At 34.2% G+C, this 23,314-nt stretch overlaps 2 protein-coding genes and 2 pseudogenes across 3 annotated transcripts; 2 read left to right on the forward strand and 2 right to left on the reverse strand.

Annotated features, from left to right (window-relative positions):
• The first annotated feature begins 7,760 nt into the window (after positions 1–7,760).
• Positions 7,761–9,562, forward strand: LOC143575315 (bark storage protein A-like). Its single transcript, XM_077059719.1, has 5 exons — positions 7,761–8,056; positions 8,289–8,356; positions 8,634–8,789; positions 8,898–9,137; positions 9,224–9,562. Exons 1-5 carry the CDS (start codon positions 7,846–7,848, stop codon positions 9,560–9,562), a joined length of 1,014 nt encoding a protein of 337 aa, XP_076915834.1. The 5' UTR covers positions 7,761–7,845.
• Positions 9,563–11,602: 2,040 nt separating this feature from the next.
• LOC143575312 (putative glycosyltransferase At5g03795) lies at positions 11,603–14,551 on the forward strand (annotated as a pseudogene).
• Positions 14,552–14,718: 167 nt separating this feature from the next.
• Positions 14,719–16,041, reverse strand: LOC143575314 (E3 ubiquitin-protein ligase ATL42 pseudogene; annotated as a pseudogene).
• A 1,825-nt stretch (positions 16,042–17,866) lies between these two features.
• On the reverse strand, positions 17,867–22,035 carry LOC143575317 (exosome complex exonuclease RRP46 homolog). Of its 2 annotated transcripts, XM_077059721.1 has the most exons (9): positions 21,882–22,035; positions 21,562–21,670; positions 20,611–20,724; positions 20,395–20,495; positions 19,835–19,855; positions 19,687–19,759; positions 19,539–19,606; positions 18,215–18,332; positions 17,867–18,122 (listed from the first exon to the last, which is right to left on the reverse strand). In XM_077059721.1, exons 2-9 carry the CDS (start codon positions 21,665–21,667, stop codon positions 18,007–18,009), a joined length of 717 nt encoding a protein of 238 aa, XP_076915836.1. In that variant the 5' UTR covers positions 21,668–21,670; positions 21,882–22,035; the 3' UTR covers positions 17,867–18,006. The 2 variants fall into 2 exon arrangements, with proteins under 2 accessions (XP_076915836.1, XP_076915835.1); XM_077059720.1 differs by lacking the exon at positions 21,882–22,035 and having other exon boundaries at positions 21,562–21,870.
• Positions 22,036–23,314: the final 1,279 nt, after the last annotated feature.

The following is a 23,314-nucleotide window of genomic DNA, read 5'->3' on the forward strand; positions in this document are numbered from 1 at the left end:
GGAGGTTGAGCCAAGAAGAAGCAAAAGGCAAAGGACTGAGAAATCCTTTGGACCTGATTTTCTTACTTACTTGGTTGAGGGTAAGCCCCAAACCTATCGAGAGGCATTCACCTCTTCTAAAGAACCACAATGGAAAGAAACCATTAAAAATGAAATTGATTCTATCTTAGAGAATCATTCTTGGGAACTAGTGGATCTTCCACGGGGTTGTAAACTTCTTGGATATCATTGGATATTCAAAAAGAAGATTAAAACGGATGGTTCCATTGATAAGTACAAGACGATGTTAGTAATCAAAGGGTTTAGACATAAGGAAGGTCTAGACTATTTTGATACATACTCACCTGTGACTCGAATAAACTCTATAAGGTTGGTGCTTGCGATTGCTGCTTTGAGAAAATTTTGAAATACATCAAATGGATGTAAAAACTGCACGTCTAAATGTGGAGTTAGACGAAGAAATATATATGGAACAACCTGAGGGTTTTTCAGCTCCTGTCCAGGAAAGTAAAGTTTGCAAACTCGTCAAGTCCATATATGGTTTGAAGCAAGCTCCAAAACAATGGCACCAAAAATTTGACCAAGCCAGGCTGGAAAATGTTTTTAAAATAAATGAGTGCGACAAGTGTGTCTATGTGAAAGACACATCTAGAGGTTATGTGATTTTATGCCTGTATGTGGATGATACGTTTATCATAGGGAGCGATGATAAGATGATCAAATCTACTAAAGATATGTTGAAGTAGAGATTTGACATGAAAGATATGGGTTTAGCCGATGTGATTTTAGAGTACGTTAAGATCACTAGAACCCAAAACGGTTTTGAGTTAAGTCAATCTCATTACGTAGATAAAATCCTTGAAAAGTTTAATGCAGGAGATACGAGTATAGCTCAAACTCCAATTTATACTATCAAACATTTGTCAAAGAATAGAGGTGAGGGTGTTGCTCAATTGGAGTATTTAAGGATAATTGGCAGTCTTATGTATCTTATGTCTTGTACCCGGACGGACTTAGCATATGCTATGAGCAGGCTAAGTAGATATACTAGTAATCCTAGCTCTGAACATTGGAAGAGTATGACAAGATTATTAAGATATTTGAGATACACAAGGAGTTATGGACTGCATTATGGCCAAGACCCAGCTGTTGTAGAAGGATACAGTGATGCTAACTGGATATCCGACATGAAATATTCTAAATCCACAAGTGGTTATGTGTTTACCCTTGGAGGAGCTGCTATATCTTGGAAATCCTCCAATAAACGCTTATAGCTAGATTTACGATGGAATCTGAGTTCATTACTCTAGACAAAGCTGGTGAAGAGGCGGAATGAATACGCCAATTTTTGGAATATATTTCAGGATGGCCAAAACCTGTTACGGCTATTTGCATACATCGTGACTACCAGTCGGCGATTAGAAGAGCTCTAAGTGCAATGTATAATGGCAAATCTAGACACATACGCCGTAGACACAATACTATACGACAACTTCTCTCAACGAGAGTTATCACCATTGACTACGTGATGATAACATTGCGGATTCGCTTACAAAAGGATTAAGAAGAGAGATCGTATGTAATTCTTTGAGTGGAATGGGACTAAAGCCCATGGAGTAAGTTTTTACAAAGGAAAACCTATCCTAGAAGAGTGGAGATCCCATGATCTAAGTTCAATAGGACAACCTAACTGCATACACTAAGGTAGTGGGGAGTACCTCAACATATAAAAGGAGTTGTATACTTCCTATTCCATTCCGATAATAAATCAGTGATGTCAAAGGAGGTTAAGCATAACGCTTTTAATGATTTGTAGAACAAAAAAATCACCTATGTGAGAGAGAAGTGGGGTCGCTTCGAATGGATTTGTGGGGCGTGCAAATCCTACAGCTCTTGCAGAATCAGGCTTGTGTTCCATGATTATAACGGACATGACAATGAGGGGTTGGCCAGACTAGGAAGAGTGTTGTGTGAAATGTAATAACGTCTACGTCAAAAGGGGTTGGTTCAAGGACACCGCGTCTACTAACCGCTAGGAGACAAAGTATATTTCACAAAGGAGGGTTCAAAGGGACCACCTACTTCTCCTGCAACACCCAACCGCTGTAACTATATTTGATACGTGGGCGTACGGATCGATCTCCATTCATGTGGGAGTTTGTTGGAAATTATGAAATAATAATTACATTTGTCATTAATATAATTGTTACTTTATTATAATGTTTATATGAATGAGAGAACAAGTCGTTAAGTTTGTATGGTAAACATGGTGTAGGAAATAGTGCCTGCCACATTGGCAGGAATAGTCTTGAAGAGACTCTTCAGATTTTCACATGACAAAACCATTTATATATTTGCAATTCAATAACATTGAATGAGAAATTCAATCATGTATTGAATTATTCTAGATTATTCAATCATGTATTGAATTAGTCTAGACTCTTTATATGGCTTTGTGAACATTATAAATAAAGGTTTGTGTTTTTTGATAAAGATAATTAAAAACCTTATGAACAATACACCACCCACAACTCCAAAGGAATTTCTAGACTTCTTTGTTTTACACACTTTTGTTTCAGGTATAGTTCAGGTGCTTAAGTTGTTGTACCATGGGAAACAGACGGGTTCACCTGGGTGGCCCAAAAATTTATTTTAAGGGAAACGTGTTTTACACGTGCCAAAGTCACCTTGTTTCTAGTTTTGTTATTTCTTTCTAATTTGTTTGTATTCTAGTTCCTATCTTGTAATTTTCTTTTCTTATTTTGTATTGTAATATGCGTTATAGAAATAAAAATTCAGTTTTATTGCATTTTATGAACGGTGTTTCTACATTATAAACGCCAACTTGGTACAAAAATAAAGAACTTAAATATCCTTATTGTGCAGCAATTATGCAGCTATATATGATTACTAGTTTTTATCCCTCGTATTACGGAGGTTGTTTTATATTATTTGTTTCTAATATTTATTTATTTGTTGAATTTTTATTTTTTTTATTTTATGTAATAATATACTTATGATTTGATGATAAATTGTTTCACAAATAGATGAGATGTTATAACCCGATTTAAAAGCTATATGGGTTTGATGAGACCCAAAACTCGTATATTTGTTACTATAAAATTAGTTTTTTAATTATAAATAATATATATCTTTTTTTTAAATAAATCTTATATTAATTTTTAGTATATCCCTACTTTATAGGATTTTTATATTAAATATCTGGCGAGATTAGTTTTTAATTTAATGAGATGTTATAACTCGTTTAAGAAATATCTTCAGACAATGGTTTAATAATTTAAAGCCGATTATAAGATTTGTTTCGAAGTTATTAATCATATTAACATGTAAACAAAACACAACGGAAAACAAAATGGGTAACCATCAAAACGGAACCGAGCATGATACAGTTACAACAATACGAGCACGAATCAATCATCCAAACAAAGATAAACATTAAATGACGGTATTTAAGTTTACGTCGGTTAATAAATAACCGGTTGAGACACGGAGGTATAACGAACGAAGCTAGGAGGCGACACAAGAATTCCGGTGTATTACGGGGGTTGTTTTATATTATTTGTTTCTAATATTTATTTATTTTTTTATTCTATGAAAGTTAATAATATACTTATGGTTTGATGATAAATTGTTTTACAAATAAATGAGATGTTATAACCCGGTTTAAAAGCTATATGGGTTTGATGAGACCCAAAACCCGTTTATTTTTTTTACTATAAAATTGGTTTTTTAATTATTAATAATATATATCTTTTTTTAAATAAAGCAGATATTAATTTTTAATATATCCCTACTTTATAGGATTTTTATATCGAATATTTGGTGAGATTAATTTTTAATTTAATGAGATATTATAACTCGTTTAAGAAATATATGGATTTAATAAGACCCATACCCGTGAATTCGGATCAAATGCATAAGAAGCCTCCATTTAAAAATGGGGCATTCACATATTTCCCCTTCTTAAACATCTTTAATTACGTATATCCCCAACCATAAAAATCAATTATATATTTCCCCTCTTTAAACCATATATATTACATATTTATCCATTTTATAAAAAATAACCTTTGAATTTACTATTTTACCCTTTATATTAAAAAAATATATAAACATCATCTTATCCAAGTATTATGTCTAGTGCCCCAAAGAGGTAAATGAAAGAGTCTTCGTCTCCGATGAGCAACCATCGCACCACCATCACTTCATCCACTCCATCTGCCACTCTTCTCGATTCCTAATTCGTCATCGGAGTTAACGAACCAGCACACGCAACCAACCATCTTGTTTTACGATTTGGCAGATCCGATTTCCGGCGAACACCACAACACTCAAGTTTTTCAGATGTGAAGCAAACCTATCCAAACAACTAGTAAGCTCAAGATTCAGGCAATCGTTTGATTCTACAATCGTGTTGATAGCAGCGGGGTGAGGAATCGGCATCACCGGTGGGGTTAGGTAGAGGGAAACGGTGGAAGAGGAGAGGGTGTGGAGCAAGTAGAATATGAAATTAAGGTTGACATTTTCATAAATAAAGGGGGAAAGAGAGTAGGTTGGAGAAGATGACGGTGGTTTCCGGTAGTGTGAAGTGGCCGGAGACTCGCCTCACCGGAAAATCAAGTCACTAAGTCTAGGTTGGAGAAGAAGATGTCACTCTTAAATATTAATTTTTTTTTTTGTTTTTTTTTAGTTTTATAGTTGTAAAGGATATTTAAGCATTTTAAGAAGAGTAAAAAGGTAATTTAATATGGCCTGATTTGTGAAGGAAAACTTTAAAGCTCATTACAATGTTATTAATTTACCCTATTTTAATTCTCCTTTTTATGTTGCTATGAGAACATAATTGTAATTTTACATTTTTTTTCCTATCTTTTCTTTCCGATCTAACTAAAGAATGCAATTAACATTTTTTTATATTTTATTTTAACTCGAGAATGTCTTTTAAGTATATAATTTCTTTTTCTTTCTTTCCCTGTACAATATTATCATTTCTTTTCTTTGTATTTTAAATCCGAGAATGCACTGTCAGTGTTTTCATTGCTTGAGTCTTTTTCATGTGAAACATGCTTAATACGTATCCGGATTGTATATTGAAATTTGAGCATGACAGATCATATATCATATTATATGTTTAGTTTAATTTTTTGAACATGGACGTGTCTTTATTGAGTAACACGTTTGTTTATTATATACGTTTAAAGAACATGAAATGAGTTGTTTATTAGTGTTTTAGAGACAGTTTTAGGAGATGGCCCTGTGCTAACCTTTTGGTTTATATTTCATACCCTCTTGTTATCCGTATTTGACACTTTAAGCATAATCCATTCTTTTCTTTCACCTACATCAATAATCCACAAATCAGAATTTCGTTTATTTTTATCGAAACTCGAAATCTTTATGTATGCTACCATGTTAGTCTACTTTTGTATAAGCGTGAAAGAATAACGAAAAGGAAGTTAAAAAGAAATGAAACATAATAGTCTGGAATATAAGAGTAAAAACTATGTATATAGTTGTAACCGCATAAATGAGCAAAACAAATATACCTAAAACTCATAGGATTAATATCATGACTCGTACCCCAAATGAATTTGACTTTAGTCTGTTTCATGATATCATTTAACACGCCTAGTTTTGATACGTTAAGCCATTTATTCCTAAATATCTTTAGCCATACTTAATGATTAATGCTTTTTAAGGGGCAATTTCCGGTGCATCATCATCATTACTATTTTTAGCCAAGCTATGTAATGGTTAATGTCTCTTCAATCATTACCATTTCAAGTCACATATAGTTTTATTATGGAAACGTCCATGCATTTATAATGGTGAGAGATTATGTAATGGCATCATGCTCCATTATAGATGGTTTTACCTTTGAACCCTTGCCTCGTTACAAGTTAACTCATTTAATTTCTTGATGTTTGCATCATTTTCTTGATTGGTAATGACTTGATTCGTTTGCAAGCTTATATTATTGTAGCTTAATAGTACACACTACCTTTATGAGTGAATTTAAAAATGTGAGGTGTGAAATTGATTTTAAAAACACATTTTGCATTCTACAAAGCATCTCCATGATTTTTAATAGATTGTTAGTTCAACTCTATTGATCCTTCATCTTTCATATATGCATTAAACTATCCATGTTTTTGGATATTTGACTTGTACAAAGAGTGGTTGATGAAGAACAATTGTTACCGAAATTTTAAGGAAATGAAAACTAAAAAAAACTCAAAACTTTGCTTAACATGCCACGAATGGTCTCACACGAACACCATGTCGTCCACCTCCATCTCATAGTGACGGGGTGAGCATGAGCATGGTCACGGACACCGCTAACAAATGGTATCCTTTCTCTCTCTTTCTTTCTATCTTCACTCTCATTTCTTTCATGCATAATAAAAGGAAACCCCTAATGTTACGTTTTATGGCTCCACTCCATCCTATGAGGCACTACGTAATGCTTTAATCTGAATGACCACTACTATTGAATCTGCATAAAACTTTGTCACCGCCCCTCGGATACACTGTATCATATATCATGACCAGGACTCCCCTTCAAATCTCATAACACTATTTTACCGCTTCAACATGCATCGTAGTTGGATCTTGGATTAAATGACTTATATAACCGACAAAGTAGCTGATATTGGGTAGTGTGTGGGTTAGATATCGAAAAATTCCAATTGTTTTTCCTATATTAAATTGGATAAGTCTTGGGTCAAGTAACAATCCCACTAGCCGGATTGCTTTAACACTTTGATGGCGTATCTCATTTGCGGTAGTTCAATCTCTTGGTTGTTTTGAGCAACTTCTATACCTAAATAATAGTGTAGGAGATCGATATCACTCATCTTGAAATGGGTCTCCATTTGCCTTTTAAACTCGAAATCAGCCATGATTCTCTAAACTCGTGCCTTGTATTTAAGCAACACCCCTTTTGCGTCTTGTTTGATTATGAACCCACTCTAACCCGATAGGTTTAACGTAGGGTAGTGTATCAACCAGCGTCCATACTTCTTTTTTTCCATCAATTGAGGCTATCTCGTTATCCATTGCCTTATTCCATTGAGTTTCCTTTATTTCATCTTGACTTGATTGTCATCGTCTAAATACAACATATCTAACCCTTTTAAAAAAAATATAAACTCAACTCTATAACTACTATAGTTAACCAGAAAACGATAGTTACATGAAGAAAATGAAGAAACATATAGTCTTATATATGTGTGTGTGTGTTCATTTCGGTAGAATATTATATCTTGTCAAATAATTGACAGTTGATTGTATCGTGTCAAATAATTTCTGTCACACGAACCTATGGGAATCTTGGTATGGCTCGAATAATTATCATGTATATGCGAATCATATGACACTATACAAGTCGTAAACAATAATTGGCACTTGGCCGGAAAGTGTTATTGTCTCTATAATTAGCCCGGGTCTCCTATAGGAGCTCCGTCAACAACAAAATTGACACGTTTTGTATGCTGTCAGGTATGCAAAGTTCATACGAGTCGTATGTATAGGACTTGTATGCAAGGTGTATGTAATAATTATCATATTTTCTAACAGTAACCACACATACAAATTAAGATCCTACCATGTTTTTTCAAGCAGACTAAATCTCTTTGTTTATTAGTTGTATCGATCGCCTAATACATTTATGATTAATATTTTATGTGATTGGAGATATTTTATTAAACAACACATGTGTGAATCATTATTCAAACTAAAGAAATTAAGAAACCCTCAACTCTATAAATATGATTCAATCTTATCCCTCAAGTACCAAGTCCTCATTCTTTTATCTCTAACAAGATGAAAAATGTTACTTTCTTTGTTTTTGTTGTTTCAGTTTTGCTTATTGTACAAGGAAATGGTAAAAGGATTGGAGAAACCAAAAGGTTGATCCACAAGGCTAACAGAAAGGGGCCATATATAGGCATTGTGATCCCTAACCTATTTGAAATGAACCCTCTACTCAATTATCCCGAGTACAAGTCTAGTAAACTCGTCATCGATGTAGGAGGTATGTATATATAATAAATACTCATGATTGACTTGCCACGAGCTTTCTCATAAACTGTGAAAGTTTAGGTACGGTGATGCTTATGATATTGCATAACGTAATTGTCAAGTTACTTAAACTTGTGAAGGCGTCAAGTTCTGGTGTCAAAATTCGTTATGCCCGACTGATAAGACGTTGACATTCATACCTTTAAGGTGTTTGCTTCTCATTTGATTTGGTATTGTTTGTATAGGAAGGAGATTTCGGTTTGGATCAGTTGGCCAAAAACGGGTTGTTTTGGTTATGACCGGTTTAGGCATGGTACGTAGATTGATAATGTTTTCCAAAAGTTATCATCATATATTGAGTTTAATTGACTACCAAACAAGATGGTTTTAATCTTGCATGTAATTCGTTATAAAATAATTTTCCACTTGTAAACACTCCATATAATTGTCAAAAAAAAAGTTGAAATTGAAATTGAATTCAGTGATTGATCATATATGGACAAGTCATGAAACAAAATACAAAAAGAGTGATTTAAAAACTCAAAATTATGTAGGTTTTAATTATATTTAATTGTGTGCATGCACAACAGCTTAATGCAGGAGTTACAACACAGTTATTACTAAGTTTGTTTGACATTGAAGGAATTGTACATTATGGCATAGCTGGAAATGCTAACCCTTCACTTAATATTGGAGATGTTGCAATTCCTCAATATTGGTCTCATTCTGCTCTATGGAGTTGGCAGGTAAATTACAAACTTTTTTATTTTCAATTGTAACAAAAAAATAATAAGTTTAGATTATAATTAAATCTATTTGTTTGTATGTTGGAACATATTTTTTATATACTGTAGAGATATGGAAATGGTCCAGAAGACAAATTACCCCTTGAAGACAGTGGAGACTACACACGTGACATCGGCTACTTACACATTGCAAATTATTCGACTGATATTAAGTCTGATAACTTACTAAACAACATTTGGTATCAACCAGAAGAAATCTTTCCTGTGGATGGAACACCGGAGGAGAGACAACACGCGTTTTGGGTACCTGTTGACTCAAGTTACTTCATTCTAGCAAAAACTCTAGAGGTAGTTAACTTAATCCTTAAATAATGACAATTAATTGATTTTAGTAGACACACACACAGTTTTATGGAAACATAAACCATATATAGTCGTCGCTGAAGTTGGAAGGATGCTTGAATGTGACAACATGCTTATCTACTCCACCAAAGGTTACTACAGTTGAACGAGGAACAAGTGCTAGCATTTACCTAGACAACGCCGCCTATAGAAGCTTCATTTATGAAAAATTCAACATTAGTCCCGTGGAGATGGAAAGTGCCGCAGTGGCTCTCATTTCATACCAACAAAGGGTGCCATTCATTGTGATTAGGGCACTTTCTGACTTAGCGGGTGGAGGTGAACACTCCAATGAGGCGGATACGTTCATCACTCTTGCGGCTAACAATTCTGTCAAAGCCGCAGTGGAGTTTATTAAGTTGATCCCTTAAGGTTCCTAAGAGAATTTGTTCATTTGTTTAGGGCTTTTGAATATAGTTATGAAATTGTAATAAGTTACACCCTTTGGCATTACTATAATAAAAATTACTACTGTAGTTTAAATATGATGGTTTGGTGGCAAAGGGCCAATTGGTTCTCATATATTGTGGCACCAGTTTGGTCCTTTTAATTTTGATTATACTTTTGTTTTTTATTTTTTATTTTCTGTTATTTTGTTTAAAACAAAATTTTGATTTCATTTTTGTTTTTTGTTTTTCATTTAGTTTTTCTGTTCTCTTATTTAAAACAAATTTAGTTGTAACATTTTGTTATATACTAAGTGTTGACATCGTTGATTCCGGCCAAATTCGTGTTTGTTCGTCACCACGGCACACAGTTCTTTTCATCTTCGTCATGGTTTCCGTTTTAAATATGTGACTTTTTTGTATTTAGGTGTTGAAAATTTTATTATTTAGTTTATTTTCGGCGCCATAATCCGATACCGAAAGAATAAAAGTAAATGAACTTATATTTTTTACAGTTCCGCACTATGACCCGATACCAAATTACGTTCTGTTATCGCATGGGTTTCGCTTGCTTTATTACAAGTCAAACATTAATACAAATGTAGTCCCTGTTCACGTTTGGCAACGCGCGGGGCAATCTACCTTGTTTTGATAATTATAACTTATAAGCCCCTCACACTTGTATCTGGAGGACACAAGCCCGTCTTGCTACAATCCCTCAACTTTGTAATTTCATAAATATATATAACCTGATATTAAAACAAACTACGCCCTGCTTGCGGTGCGCACATATAATATATATATGTGTGAACCCTTGGGTGAGCAAAAGTAAAATTGCACTAATTTTGACGTTATTTTATAATCACGTGAAAATAACGTTAAAAGTGGCGGAAGGTTAATCAGGCATCATGTGGTGGCGTTGATAGCCGAAAGACAAGGGCACATGCACCAATCAGCCGGTGTCCCGATGATTGAGTGTTATGTGTCTTATGTCCAAGGCTTGATTCAAAACTACTATCGAGCCGGGGGTCTCACCGGAAGTAGCCTCTCTATCCCTATGGGATAGAGGTAAGGCTGTCTACATCTTACCCTCCTCAGACCCTACCATAACATTGCTATTGGTGGGATATACTGAGTACGATGATGATGATATTAAAACAAACTAACATTAGTCCTAGCTTTATTGAACTGTTTCACAAAATATTTAGTTAATATTTCAACCCCTCCCTTTTTTCAAACAGCAAACAACCAACAAGTCAAATTTGTTTTCTACTTATATATCTAAGTATGCACTTATGTTATAACTTAATCTAAAACCCATATGGTATCAACTATCAAGTAAGTCTCAACTATATTAATTGATTTTGTTGTGATTCAATTTATAACAAGACCGTTCATAGTGGGACATGCACACTTACGCCTTCCAAAGTTTAAAACCAAAACCAACCCCACAACCAAGGGCGCCCAAATGGAAACAACCCACATGGGCGCTATTGCATTAATGACAAAGGGGCTTAAGAGTGGGGCCAAAATCAATTCTAACCATTTAAAATTCCCCACTCATATTTTTATGTTAAGAAAAAATTAAAATAATAACTGTGCTTTTAGTTAAACTGTTACGGATTTTTTAGTAAGATATTAGTGAGTGTCCTATGCATGCCTACGTTACAATGACGCTATGAGACGTTTTTAAATTTTTAGTTAAACCGCTACACATGTCTAATAGTATTGCTACTTAGTTGAGATTAAAAACTAAGGGCTAGTTGCAATTTTGTCTATCATTCGCGTATACACAAAGGATCTTGCATCGTTTTCCAATCAAGTTGAGAATAAAATTAATATATTCACACTTGCCCATTGGCACATCTACCATAAAAACCTCGAACAAACTCCCAAATATTCAACCATGTTTCCTTTTAAATAATACAATATTTTCAAATTTATTAATTTCTCTATTTTACATATCAAGGCACTTAATTTCCCCTTTGCAGGTGGAAATACATAAGCTTTGGTTACTTTACAGCAATGGGTCATCAAAGTCAGCATAAATTAAAACACAAGAGATTAGTTTGGCTATTGGCAGTGGTTTTTGGTGTGGTAATAATGAGGCAGTACTTTGAATATCCATATGTTGGTGTTACAATTCCCTTATATTCTTCCAGCAGCCATCAAGCACCACAAATGACTGCCGATACTGTTAAACGTGTCCAACACCAAAACAGATTAAAGACTCTTAGTATTTTGGAGATATTTAATATAATAATTAGTTTATTATTATAAGATAGTAGTCTTATTTTTATTTAATCCTATTTGTTTTGGATTCAAATTCTGTATTTGAGTTAGTGTAAGATTTGAACCTGGGTTTATATATACCCTAGGCTCAATGTGTTAGTTATTATTAAGTTTTTCTCGTTTGTCGTTTTCTTAATAAAGTTTATGGTATTGATTTACTTGCCAAAAGTTTAACAGATACTACCGGTCTACCGCTATAAAGGCTACCTCAATGGCTTTTGATAACAACACATTTCAAATATCAGCTCTATCTTTTACAATAAACCACGTTTGTGTCGACAGATGACTCGTATGTGAACACTGTTCCACCGGTGATAATGAGTTCTAAAAGTCCTACTGTGGATATATTGACAATCGCAGAAATGCGTGATACTTTAAGACATTATCGTGCTTCCGTTCGTTCAATAGTATATATGCAACCTCCACAAACTCTTCTTATGATAGCGACGAGATATTTTTTGTTGCTTAATTAATTAACATTGCTACTGTTCTTTTGTAGAAACCGCAATGGTCATCAACAGTTGATCAGGAATTACTAAATGCAAAGTTGCAGATTGAGAATACTCATGTCAATGACAGTGATCAACCTTTTATTCCTATTTATCATACATTTCAAGGTTTAAGAGGTAAGCAAAACTTGACTATGTTATGTTTAGATAAATATGTTTTTGTATGATCAAGAATGACGTCGAGCGAAAGCAAAACAAGTTAACAGATGAATTTCTCAAAGAAAGTAGTGTATTACTGAATGAATAAAACATCCCATTAGGGTCCATTTTGTAAAAAAGTCTAAATGTGACAATTATTGCTAAGTTTTGTAGATTGACAACTTGTAATTAAATACTAAAATTAAAGACATAAATATATGTTTAATGTTTAACTTAAGGCAATTAATGATTTACTCGTTTTTACACCAGAAATGGAATGGTTAAAAATATGCAAAATTAGAGGGAAAATTTTATGAAATCGGAGCCACAAATGGTCAAACCGCCTATGACTGTTTGCCACATGATCAACTGGCTGTTGAGACCTTAGCCTCCACTATTATGAACCCCGTAACTTCACTCTCTACCCAAGTTATGCTTGGATCAACTCCGTAACATTGAACAAATAAAGTGATAGACAACACGTATATTTGTGTTGTTCAATCTATCAATGTCATCATCTGGCCACACTAACAACTGTATGTGTGAAGATCAAGTTCAATTTAAAATTCTTGGACATAATGCAGTAGCTATGAATTAATGGAAAAGACTCTTAAGGTTTACATTTACAAAGAAGGGGAGAAACCGATATGCCACGAGCCGGAGGCTATGCTTAGAGGAGTTTATGCATCTATAGGGATGGTTCATGAAGAATATTAAAGAAAGCAAACATTTTGTTACTAGGAACCCAATAAATGCCCATCTTTTTTACATTCCTTTAAGCTCTCCAATGTTAGAAGTGAAACTATATGTGCCCGGGTCTCGCAATAAGAAGAACCTGGTACAACACTTGAAGAATTACGTTCATTTGATCGCGACAATACAGATTTTGGAATCGAACATATAGATCGAATCATTTTGTTGTTGCTTGTCATGATTAGGTAGGCCTACATGTTCTAATATTACATTTTCGTTTTGCTGTTAACCCATGTATAAAACTCAAGTAGCAACGTCCATCTTGATACTATCACAACATTCTACGGTTTTTAAATAAAGTTAGGGCTCGTATTTCGCAAACAACTAAACTGTCACATTATGCGGGCCGTAAAAAACAAATTTTCAAATCATACGAGCCATAGAAAACAAATTATCTAATCATATACAACCTGTATATCACTTTATATGGGCGTGTATTTACATTTTCGTCATATCTTCTATTGCCCATATAATACGGCGAAAATATTTATTGCCCGTATAATACAGCGAAAATGTTATTAGGCGGTGTGCATATAAACAGACCCAAATTTTAATAATTTTTAACCATGACGGCTTTGATCAACCTAAGAGAAGTATGTTATTTCTTCTCGTAATATTCTAAATCATTATCTTGATAAAAACGTACAGGTGTGAAAATATGTTCCAGTTTTGCAAGTTTTAATTGACTTGGTATTCTTTGTATTCGATTGAACACTGTAATTCCATTCAGGCGACATACGAAACAAGGAGATCTATGGATGGTTGCATAAGGGCTCTATGCAATTCGGATATAAAAGAACATTTCTAATTAGGAAAAGATGTATCTCTCCCCTGAAACGTTCATTCGTTCACCTGAAAACCCTTTAAGGTAGACTTGGAGGAAAACCCCCTTCTCGACGCAAGGTTCTCGCTTTCTTTGCAGGCCGAATGCACGGTGAAGTCCGGTCAAGTCTCTTGCAACATTGGGAAAACAAAGACCCTGACATGAAAATCTTCAGTAATCTTAACAAATCTTAAAACAAGATAAGCTATACTGAATACATGAAGAGTAGCAAGTATTGTACATGTGCTAAAGGTTATGAAGTTAATAACTTTTTACGAATGCGTTCCTGTAATAATATCCGACACTTTTGTCCCGGCCACCGTTCTTTGAGATCTTGAGTTGGGAGTCGTTTTCGGTCTTTATTAAAGAGAAGGATATCGTGAGTTTGAGAATGATATTTTTAATATGATATTACATTCAATATGGTGCAACAGAGTTTTTAGAGTAAATTCATTGTGATAAGGCTTTGAACACCTTTAACTGTTGTCAACAAATGTGACAAAGATCTTGTGTGTAATTTTTGAAGGAAAATAATATATAGTTTCGCATGCAATTTTTATAAGTAAATATGAGATTAATATTAACTTTGAAAGTTTACACAATATATCTTTGCAAACACTATATGTCCACTTTCATTTCTTTTTACAAGTAGTAAATGATACAAGTTATCTTGTTTTTAGTTCATTTTCATATTGTGTGAACTAAACCTATAAAATAGAACTTTTAACAATGAAAACCGACCAAACAAGGTTCAAACGTGATCAGGTTCTCAATTGAAGCGAAGTTCTCTCCCGGTTTGTGAACCATTGAATGGTCCTTTTCGCCATGGGCAACCAAACCCTTTGTAAGTTGTCATCTTTCCAACTACTCTCCATAAGCGAACTTCTAGTATCTTTGAATCTTGAGACGTTTGTAATCTCTGACATGGATCTCTTCTCAATACCTTCATAATCCTCATTTTTCACAAACCTAGGAAAGTGTGAAGTTGTAACAGATGTTTCGCCACCATCAGTGGTTCGACCGATCATGGACTCGCATAATCTTCTTCTTTCCATATACTCCTTAAACTTCGTTACTTGTTCAATATCTATTCCGAATCTCTCACTACTTGAAGGAGAAAAACGCTTGCTTGATGCGTCATTAAGCATCATGGAGTTCAAAAACATTAAATCTGAGGAATTCACATCGCTCCATCGGCTCTTGCAAACAATGTCGGATACGATGATCCTATGTTTGAACTTATCCAACAACCTTTGATCTCCATATTGAATCAAGACATCTTCTTTAGGACTTTTCCCAAATTTCCTAAAACTACCTCCAATACTAAACCTTGATGACCTAGATGAACCATCATGTTCCCTCTTAACAAAGATTTCAAGATTGTTCAAACCCTCATCCGGAGTATACCTTAAACTATTCGAGAAAGTAAAATTTGTAATATCTGACAAATTAACTTTATACCGACAAAGAGGACAAGTAGAGTGACTTTCTAGCCATTGATCTATGCAATTCATATGAAATGCATGCCTACACTTGGGCAACAACCTTAATAGCTCCGAATCTTCAAACTTCGACAAGCATACTACACATTCTAGCCCATCTTTAGATCCCTTAAGCGCAGAGAATCTAAAAAGAGGCAAAGATTCTATCGCTTTCTTGTCAATCCCAGAGATTCGTGAGCGTGAGCTAGGAATCACAATAGGAACCTGGAGAGTGAAATCCGAGTTGCAAAACTTCATGCACGCGAGTATCAGAAACGATAAACAAAACATGGTACATAGGACCCCAATGATGATAACAACACTAGGATGCACCGGATGCGGAACATCATCAGAACTAGAATCGGGTGAATCTTGCTGGGCAAAAACATTGGAAAAGAGATTGAAGAAGATATAGATCAAGAAAAGGGTTTTGATCAATTTTAAGTGATTCATTCAAGAGATTTGGAGTTCTTGAGTGACATTAACAGTTAAGTTTAACACATGGTGTTTGTTGGTTCATTTTATGGGATGTTGTCTTATTGGTCATCTTCAAGATATTATAAATTAGTGGAAATTTAGTATCAAATAATAAAAATTTGGTCTCATGGTCCATGTCTTCTTAATTTGTTTTATTCATTGGCCGCCTTTGTCTGTCTTTCATTGTCTTTAAGGTGCCGTGCTACCATCCGCATCTATTTAATGTATTTTATCGTGTTTTAATAAATGACAAATGTTTGAGTTTTACTTGTTTAGTTCATAATGTTAATATTTTTCACTATTTGATAATGAAATGCTTAATATTACATTGAAAAGTATTTACCTTCCTATTACTAAAAATATTTCTACAACATCAACGAAAATGAGTTGAACTAGTATTGTAAGGTTACGCGAGTAGGGAAACGGATGTGTCGTGTTGTGTAAACTTTAGAAAAATGTGGGTTGACACGGGTCAGGCCAAGGTTTAAATAGTACAATATTTGTATTTATGGCAGCTCGTAGTCGTCCCAACACATAAGAAACAATTGGGCTAAAAGTTCTTGATCCAATGGAGTTGTAAGGTTTGATGAAATGCACCTCAAAAATTTTGGAATATAGTGATTAGGGTCATGCTATTAGCTACACCATATCCATCTAATTTCACATTATAAAATGATCGTCCACAATACACTCAGTTGACCGTTTTGACAAAAAAAAAAGTCAATACTTTGATAATTTGGTCTAAGCAGACGTTTGAACACTATCCGGACAGCCGTTCTAACCACATGTTGTTCAAACTCTTAAAATTGTTGGTCAGAAAGGTCGTTCAGCTAACAATCGGACGAACGTTATGACCATGGACGTTCAAACTTTAAACATATTTGGTAAAAACGATTGTCCCATCTCTATCTGGATGACCGTTTAAAATTGTGTAGAATTAAATATAAGATGGTGTGTATAGTTGGCCCTGTTGATTATCATATGTAATACATAGGATGCATCAACTAGCTTATGATAAACAAGAGTATCAAACTACAGAACAAACTAATCTAGAATGAACATAAGCATAAGGGATTGATGGTCATCAATGCATGGGTGTATTGACAGTATTGTAATGATCAAGGATAATCAAGGCAAAGGTACCCAAAAATGATTTTAATAAACATTAGTGCTTTAAAAATTCCAAATGACTAATTATGTCTTCCTAATATAATGGGTTGATATTTTATACTTGTTTAACACGAATGATATAATTTAAAATCATATAATTTCAAAGGTGTTTGGAGGACAAATGTGTCATTGTTTGATAACAGGACACATATCCATGGACCATTTACAAACTTTTTTAGGTCAGCATACCCCACTCAAACATATGATTAGTAATACAAACAAATACACTTGTCAAATTTTGTCAATATAAAATAAATAATACTATTTATATATACCAGCCATTTATATTGTTGATGTGTACAATACCAGGTTATCATAAACATTCATTCATTTGGTGTGTTAATGTTAAGAACATAATTTGTTGCAATCTGGATGTTTCTATAATGATATATATTTATATCACTGGATGTGTTAATCAAACCACTTATCAGAGAGTGTCAAAAAGGTTAACCGGTCATAATCAAGTTGTACAGGTTGGTAAGTTGTAAAAAAATTCAGTTAAATGGTCATAAACAGGTTGGTGGGTCTACCTACAGGGCTACGAGTTAAACAAGTCAACCTAAGCACAACTCGTTTAGCTAAACAGAAACACATCCATTTAATCATACTGATTATGATGTGCTGTAGAAGCAATGATTTTTTCATCTTTAAGGAGATGAGAACACCAAATTAGAAAACATACAACAAAACTGATTTTTTAAATGATGTAATCTGTTCATCTAATTCCAATTCATAAAACTGGCAATGATAATGTTAACAACTTCATATTCTTAATCGCGTCAACGGTCAACCGGCTTTAGATAGATCATTCCCAGCTTTCAACTTCAAACTGTTCCTAACATAATCGGACAGCTCAGCTGCCGCAGCGCGTCCCATCTTCACGCAGCTAAAGTAGTCATCCACTAATACAATACGATACATATATTTGTAAGTTTAATAAAACATTAATTAATTTCAGGAAAAGTGAAGTAACGCGTGTGTGTCTGAATGGTACCTGCCATTACGCCATGAGTGACGGATGTAATAATCCCATGTTCCTTAACCTCGGAACCTTGTGGAAGGACTGACATTGTCGAGTTTGGAAAGACCAAATATACAAATGCCTTTGTAGTCTGCAAGTGAAGGCCAAATGTTACTAAAAAGTACTAGAAAGTTGAGAAAGTATCAAGAAAATCGTTGTAATACTTTTTTCACATTTTTACATGAAAAGATGCTTTAACTAAGTCAACCCGATTCTTTAAATGTAAAAAAGAAAATTGCAGGAAAACCCTACAGACTCCCTTTTTAGTAAATAAGCACATCTTGTACAAGAATGGATCTTTTGACTTGTTACGCCCATGTAGAGATGTAAACGAGCCAAGCCGCTTGTAAGATAATCAAGATCGGCTTGCTACAAGCTTTGAATCGAGTCGAGCTCAAAATAAGCTTGTTTAATCAAGGAGCGCCAGCCAAAGCTTTAGTTATCAAGCCCGAGCCAAAGTTTCATTTATCGAGCTCAAGTCGGCTTACACGAGCCCATTAATTATATATATTTATATGCCAAATATTATCATATATAAAGTTATTATAAAAATAACTAAATAATATATATTATGCAATATGCAAATTTTAATTATACATATGTATAAAAACTAATTTTAAATGTATATAAACTAATTAATAAATATGAAACTAGCGGGGCTCAAGCTTAATAAAACTACTCACTACCCAAGCTCAAGCTTAAAAAAAATTACTCACTACGAGCATGAAAAAGCTACTTACGGGCCGAAATCAAGCTTCAGCGCTGGTAAGTTAACGATTCAAGCTCGAGCTTAATCAAGCTAGGTCTCGGCTCGTTTACACCCCTACGTCCATGTCAGCAATAATAGCCAAAATGGCAATCACATCAATTACGACTGTTTAAAAGATAGAAACGGACACACGTTACAAATTCAAGTGTAAATTGACATATACATGAAATCACAAAATCCATAGGGTTTATATTAAATAGCTATTTTACATTAACAAAGTTAGTTATCTTCAATGAAAAATCCTTCCCAACACAAAATGTCAAACCAATTAAAAAATGTCAAAAAAGACATTGCAGAAAAAACCCTACAGACTCCTGTTTTTTCACAAAAAAGCCCCTTACTTGTCTTTGATAATAATAATACTTTAAATTGTTATGTCAATGTCAGCAAAATTAGCCAACATGGCAACCACTTCACACATGACAATATAAAGACAAAAACGAACATATTCGTTATAGACTAGAGCGTTAAAGGGTGTATCTGTAAAGCCACCAACGTCCATGGGGTTTAACGAAAAATTGCACTAACCTGCTCTTCTAACTTGCTGGGGTCAAGAAAAACATGCCCACTTTCAGCCATACAACAGCATATTGCAACTACAATAACCAGTAATGCCATATGAAGTTCGTTTAATATAGAGAAAATAAAACTATGGATTTCAATCACAACATATTACCAGCAAGATGTTTTAAAGGAATTCCAGCATCCACGAGAGCAGAACAGGCTGCATTTATCGCACATGGAAGTAGCTAAACATATATATAGTCAAGAAACACCAAAACCGATCAAAGAAAAACTTAAAACATCTTAGATTAAAAGGATACGGCACCATCATCATTGACAACCTGCACATAATATATAATAATCAAGCTGATCATAAATATCAAGAAAAAGAAAAAGAAGCCAACAATCATTAATAAAACCGTTAAATGTCACATTTAGAGCAATGCGTATGAATCCCTTTATATACGTATATACATAGGGTTCCAGAGAAAACCGAGAAAACTACTACCAAGCAATCATTTTTTTCTTAATTTATATTTCATATCTTTTATTTATAAGGTAAGAAATGTAAAAATAATTTAAAAAAAGTAAATAAATAAAATATGTAACTCATGAAGTTACATATATGTAGGTCACGAAGTTACATAAACGTAACTCATACAAGGAACACATATGTAGCGTAAAAATTAGATAACGTTTTGAGCTAATTTTTAATTTTTTATACATTCTAACCTTATAAGAAAAAGAGAGAAAAAAACTTGATTGGTTAGTCGTAGTTTTCTCATAACTTCTTTTCCCATGATCCCTTCCCAATATACATACACAAACACATAGATACATATGTACACATATAAAAGCAAGGAATTAAGAATCAACAAACCTGAACTATAATCGATGTTGTTGTATTAGGATGAACATTCAAAAGACAGATGCTTTGCAAGGTTTTCTTTAATACCATTTCAAATTCCCTCTCTTGTTTCCCTAATAATCAAACCAATCCCAATTTAGTATTTTGTTCTAAAACTAACCCCGTGAAATAAATGGTAACAAAAAGAATCGACATACGTAGCAGATAATCATTAAACAAAACACTCACCGCTCTGTCCTGTTTTTGGTTTCCAAATGACTTCAATGCAAGCCTTTTCAGGATTTTCATTTTTCTTTGTTCCAGCTTTGGGTCCATAAACAGCTGCAATCACCTTTGTCTCACCTAATACCATAAACACACGATATGTGATCTTGAATCCAAATTGGAGTTTTTCATTCAATTTATAGATATTTTGTAAATTTTGAAACTAAAACTAGGTGTGCAAACGAGCCAATCCGCTCACAAGTTACTCGTGCTCGGATCGATAAAAAGCTCGAAAGAAGCTGAGCTTTTTCGAGCTCAGGCCGAGCCTCAAATAAAGCTCGTTTAGTTATCCAGCTCGAGCTTGAGCCTTGTATGGGAAGCTCATTTAGGCTCGTCGAGCCTTAGCAGGCCTGTATATTTCTAAGTTTAACCTCTTTAGGGCTTCTTTGTTTTAATTTCACACTGCAATGCTGAGCTCGAGCAGAGCTTTGGCCCGTTTAAGGTACTGCACACTAGAGGAGCACAAACCGGTTCAGTTGAAACCAGGTCCGGTGGGTTATCAAACCGAGTTGAGTACAATCCGGTTTCTAGACCGGGTTATGATCAGTTTCTTGACCGGCTTTGATCAATTTTTGGCCAATTTGGTTCGGTTAACCAGTTTCGACGGTGAGAATTATAAACTGATCCTGCACCTACGGTTTCTATCGCCGATTCGGTTCCTCGTGTCAGGTCAGTTAATTGGTTTCTATGTGCACCTCTACTGCACACGAGCTCGAGCCAAGCTTAGGCTCATTAAAGGTTTTCATAAAATATATAAAAAGAACTATAAATGCATATAACTATTTAATAAATAATAAACAAGCCGAGCCAGAGAACTCAAGCTTTATATAAAGAGCTTAAAACAAGCCGAGCTCTCGTAAGTCAAAACGAGCAAATCTTGAACCTAGTCGAAACGAAATAGAAAAACTGAACTACCTTGAGCCCAGCTAGCAGACCCATGAGCCCGATGCAGTACGCCTCGGGTACAGACCACCGGCCTTCGTTGATTCGCAGTCCGGCCATCCAATCTATCAACTTCCATACTCTTCAACAACAAAATGGCATTTTCGTAAATAACTAACTTGAACAAAATGAACATCTAAAACTTCAAATTAGCAACAAAACTGAACACCCAGTTAACTAATAATCAAAACCCACAAATACCCATACTCAATCGAACCAAAAAAATCAGCATACAAATTGAATCGAACAAGAAATTGGAATCGTATACCCTAATAATCGAACAACAAACTAACCTGTGAATCGGATTATTAGTTAAAGGTAATCGATTTCTGGTTAATTTTGCTGGAGAGTAAATTAGGGTTTTAATTTGGGGATTATGTGTGTGCTTGTTCAATTCTACCGTGGGGTTTAGCAGTTTAGGGTTTATGCTTAAGTATTTTTATTGTATTTTTTTAAGTCAAGTATTTTTATTGTATTTTTTTTTTAAAAAAGTCACATTGTTTATAACTAGGTAAAACCTGCAGCATTGCGGCTACGCGAGTTTGATTGGCATCGGTTAACATGCGTTGGTAAAACCTGGGAGTTGCAATGATCAATTGATGTAGGTATCGGTTAGGTTCGTTACGGTAGAATAACTAACCTCAAAAGTTAAGTTTATAAATGAACATATTTAAAACAACATAAATTGGTAAAACACCGATACTGCGTGCCTAGTCGACATGAATTTGATCAACATCGATAAGGTTCGTAATGGTATCAGAACATAATCCAAAAATTATTACTATAATATAATTAGAAAGTTTTGTGTCACAAAATGGGTTCCTTATCTATTTGTATATGTAATATTTGTTTTGTATTTGAGCATGTATGTTGGGGTTGGTTGGATGGGTGTGTTGATTGGGGTTGGTTCCTTATCTATTTATAAGTTTATTATAGTAAGTTCTATGGTATTGGGTATGTGGTAACCATCCTCGGTCTTATACCGAGTCAAGGACCGAATCAAGACCGAACTAAACCGAGTTCACTTGCTTAAGACACACTAGTTGTGTTTTGGGCCACTGAATCTCATATTTTTCTTTAAAACTATTTTATAAACTAATTTTAATTGTTTTCTCAAAATACTTGGTATGTTGGATCCAACTTGATCTTATAACAAGTTTGGACCGACAAAGCCAAACACTCATTTAACGGGCGTTAAGGTCTAATAGAACTACACACTTGGTTAAGTTTCTTTTGTTTTCGTTGAGTTATTTCATAACATTTATCACTTTGGAATCTCGACTTTGGGCTTGACCAATTATCAAGACTCGAACCGACAAATCTGAACACTCGTAAAATCTCGTCTTAGTATTTATTTAACAAAGGGTCTTGCAATATCGCAATTATACCCAAATACTTACTTAACAAAGGTTAAGTAAAACAAATAAATAGAATACTAAGACCCGATTTCGAGTAAACTTACTTTTCTAAAACCATTACTTTAATTCTTATGTATTTACACTTAAACCCTCAAACTTTAATTATTTATCTTACTTGTCATGTTATTTTACTTTAAAGCTTTTAAGTCCATCTACTAACTCAAGACCCTTTTTAATCTAGGTCTTGCTCGCTGAACTTACCATTCCGTTTTACTTATTTCACATGAGTACATTTCATCCCCCGTTTTCCTTTTTATACTTTGGGGGTAACATGCATACCTAATCAAAACAAGAATGATTTATAATAC

The sequence above is a fragment of the Bidens hawaiensis genome, unplaced genomic scaffold (genome assembly GCF_021521415.1).
Source record: "Bidens hawaiensis isolate Kalapana, Puna unplaced genomic scaffold, B.hawaiensis_p1.1 tig00027335_1, whole genome shotgun sequence".
NCBI classification, from domain to species: Eukaryota; Viridiplantae; Streptophyta; class Magnoliopsida; order Asterales; family Asteraceae; genus Bidens; species Bidens hawaiensis.

Excerpts from the sequence above, each read along its gene's own strand:
- LOC143575315 (XM_077059719.1), top strand. The coding sequence starts at position 7,846 with ATGAAAAATGTTACTTTCTTTGTTTTTGTTGTTTCAGTTTTGCTTATT. Across the intron at positions 8,357-8,633 it reads TTATGACCGGTTTAGGCATG|CTTAATGCAGGAGTTACAAC; the intron begins GTACGTAGATTG and ends CATGCACAACAG. Across the intron at positions 8,790-8,897 it reads CTGCTCTATGGAGTTGGCAG|AGATATGGAAATGGTCCAGA; the intron begins GTAAATTACAAA and ends TATATACTGTAG.
- LOC143575317 (XM_077059720.1), bottom strand. The coding sequence starts at position 21,724 with ATGTTCATTTTGTTCAAGTTAGTTATTTACGAAAATGCCATTTTGTTG. Across the intron at positions 20,496-20,610 it reads ACCAAAAACAGGACAGAGCG|GGAAACAAGAGAGGGAATTT; the intron begins GTGAGTGTTTTG and ends TTTGATTATTAG. Across the intron at positions 19,760-19,834 it reads TTGTCAATGATGATGGTGCC|CTACTTCCATGTGCGATAAA; the intron begins GTATCCTTTTAA and ends ATATATGTTTAG.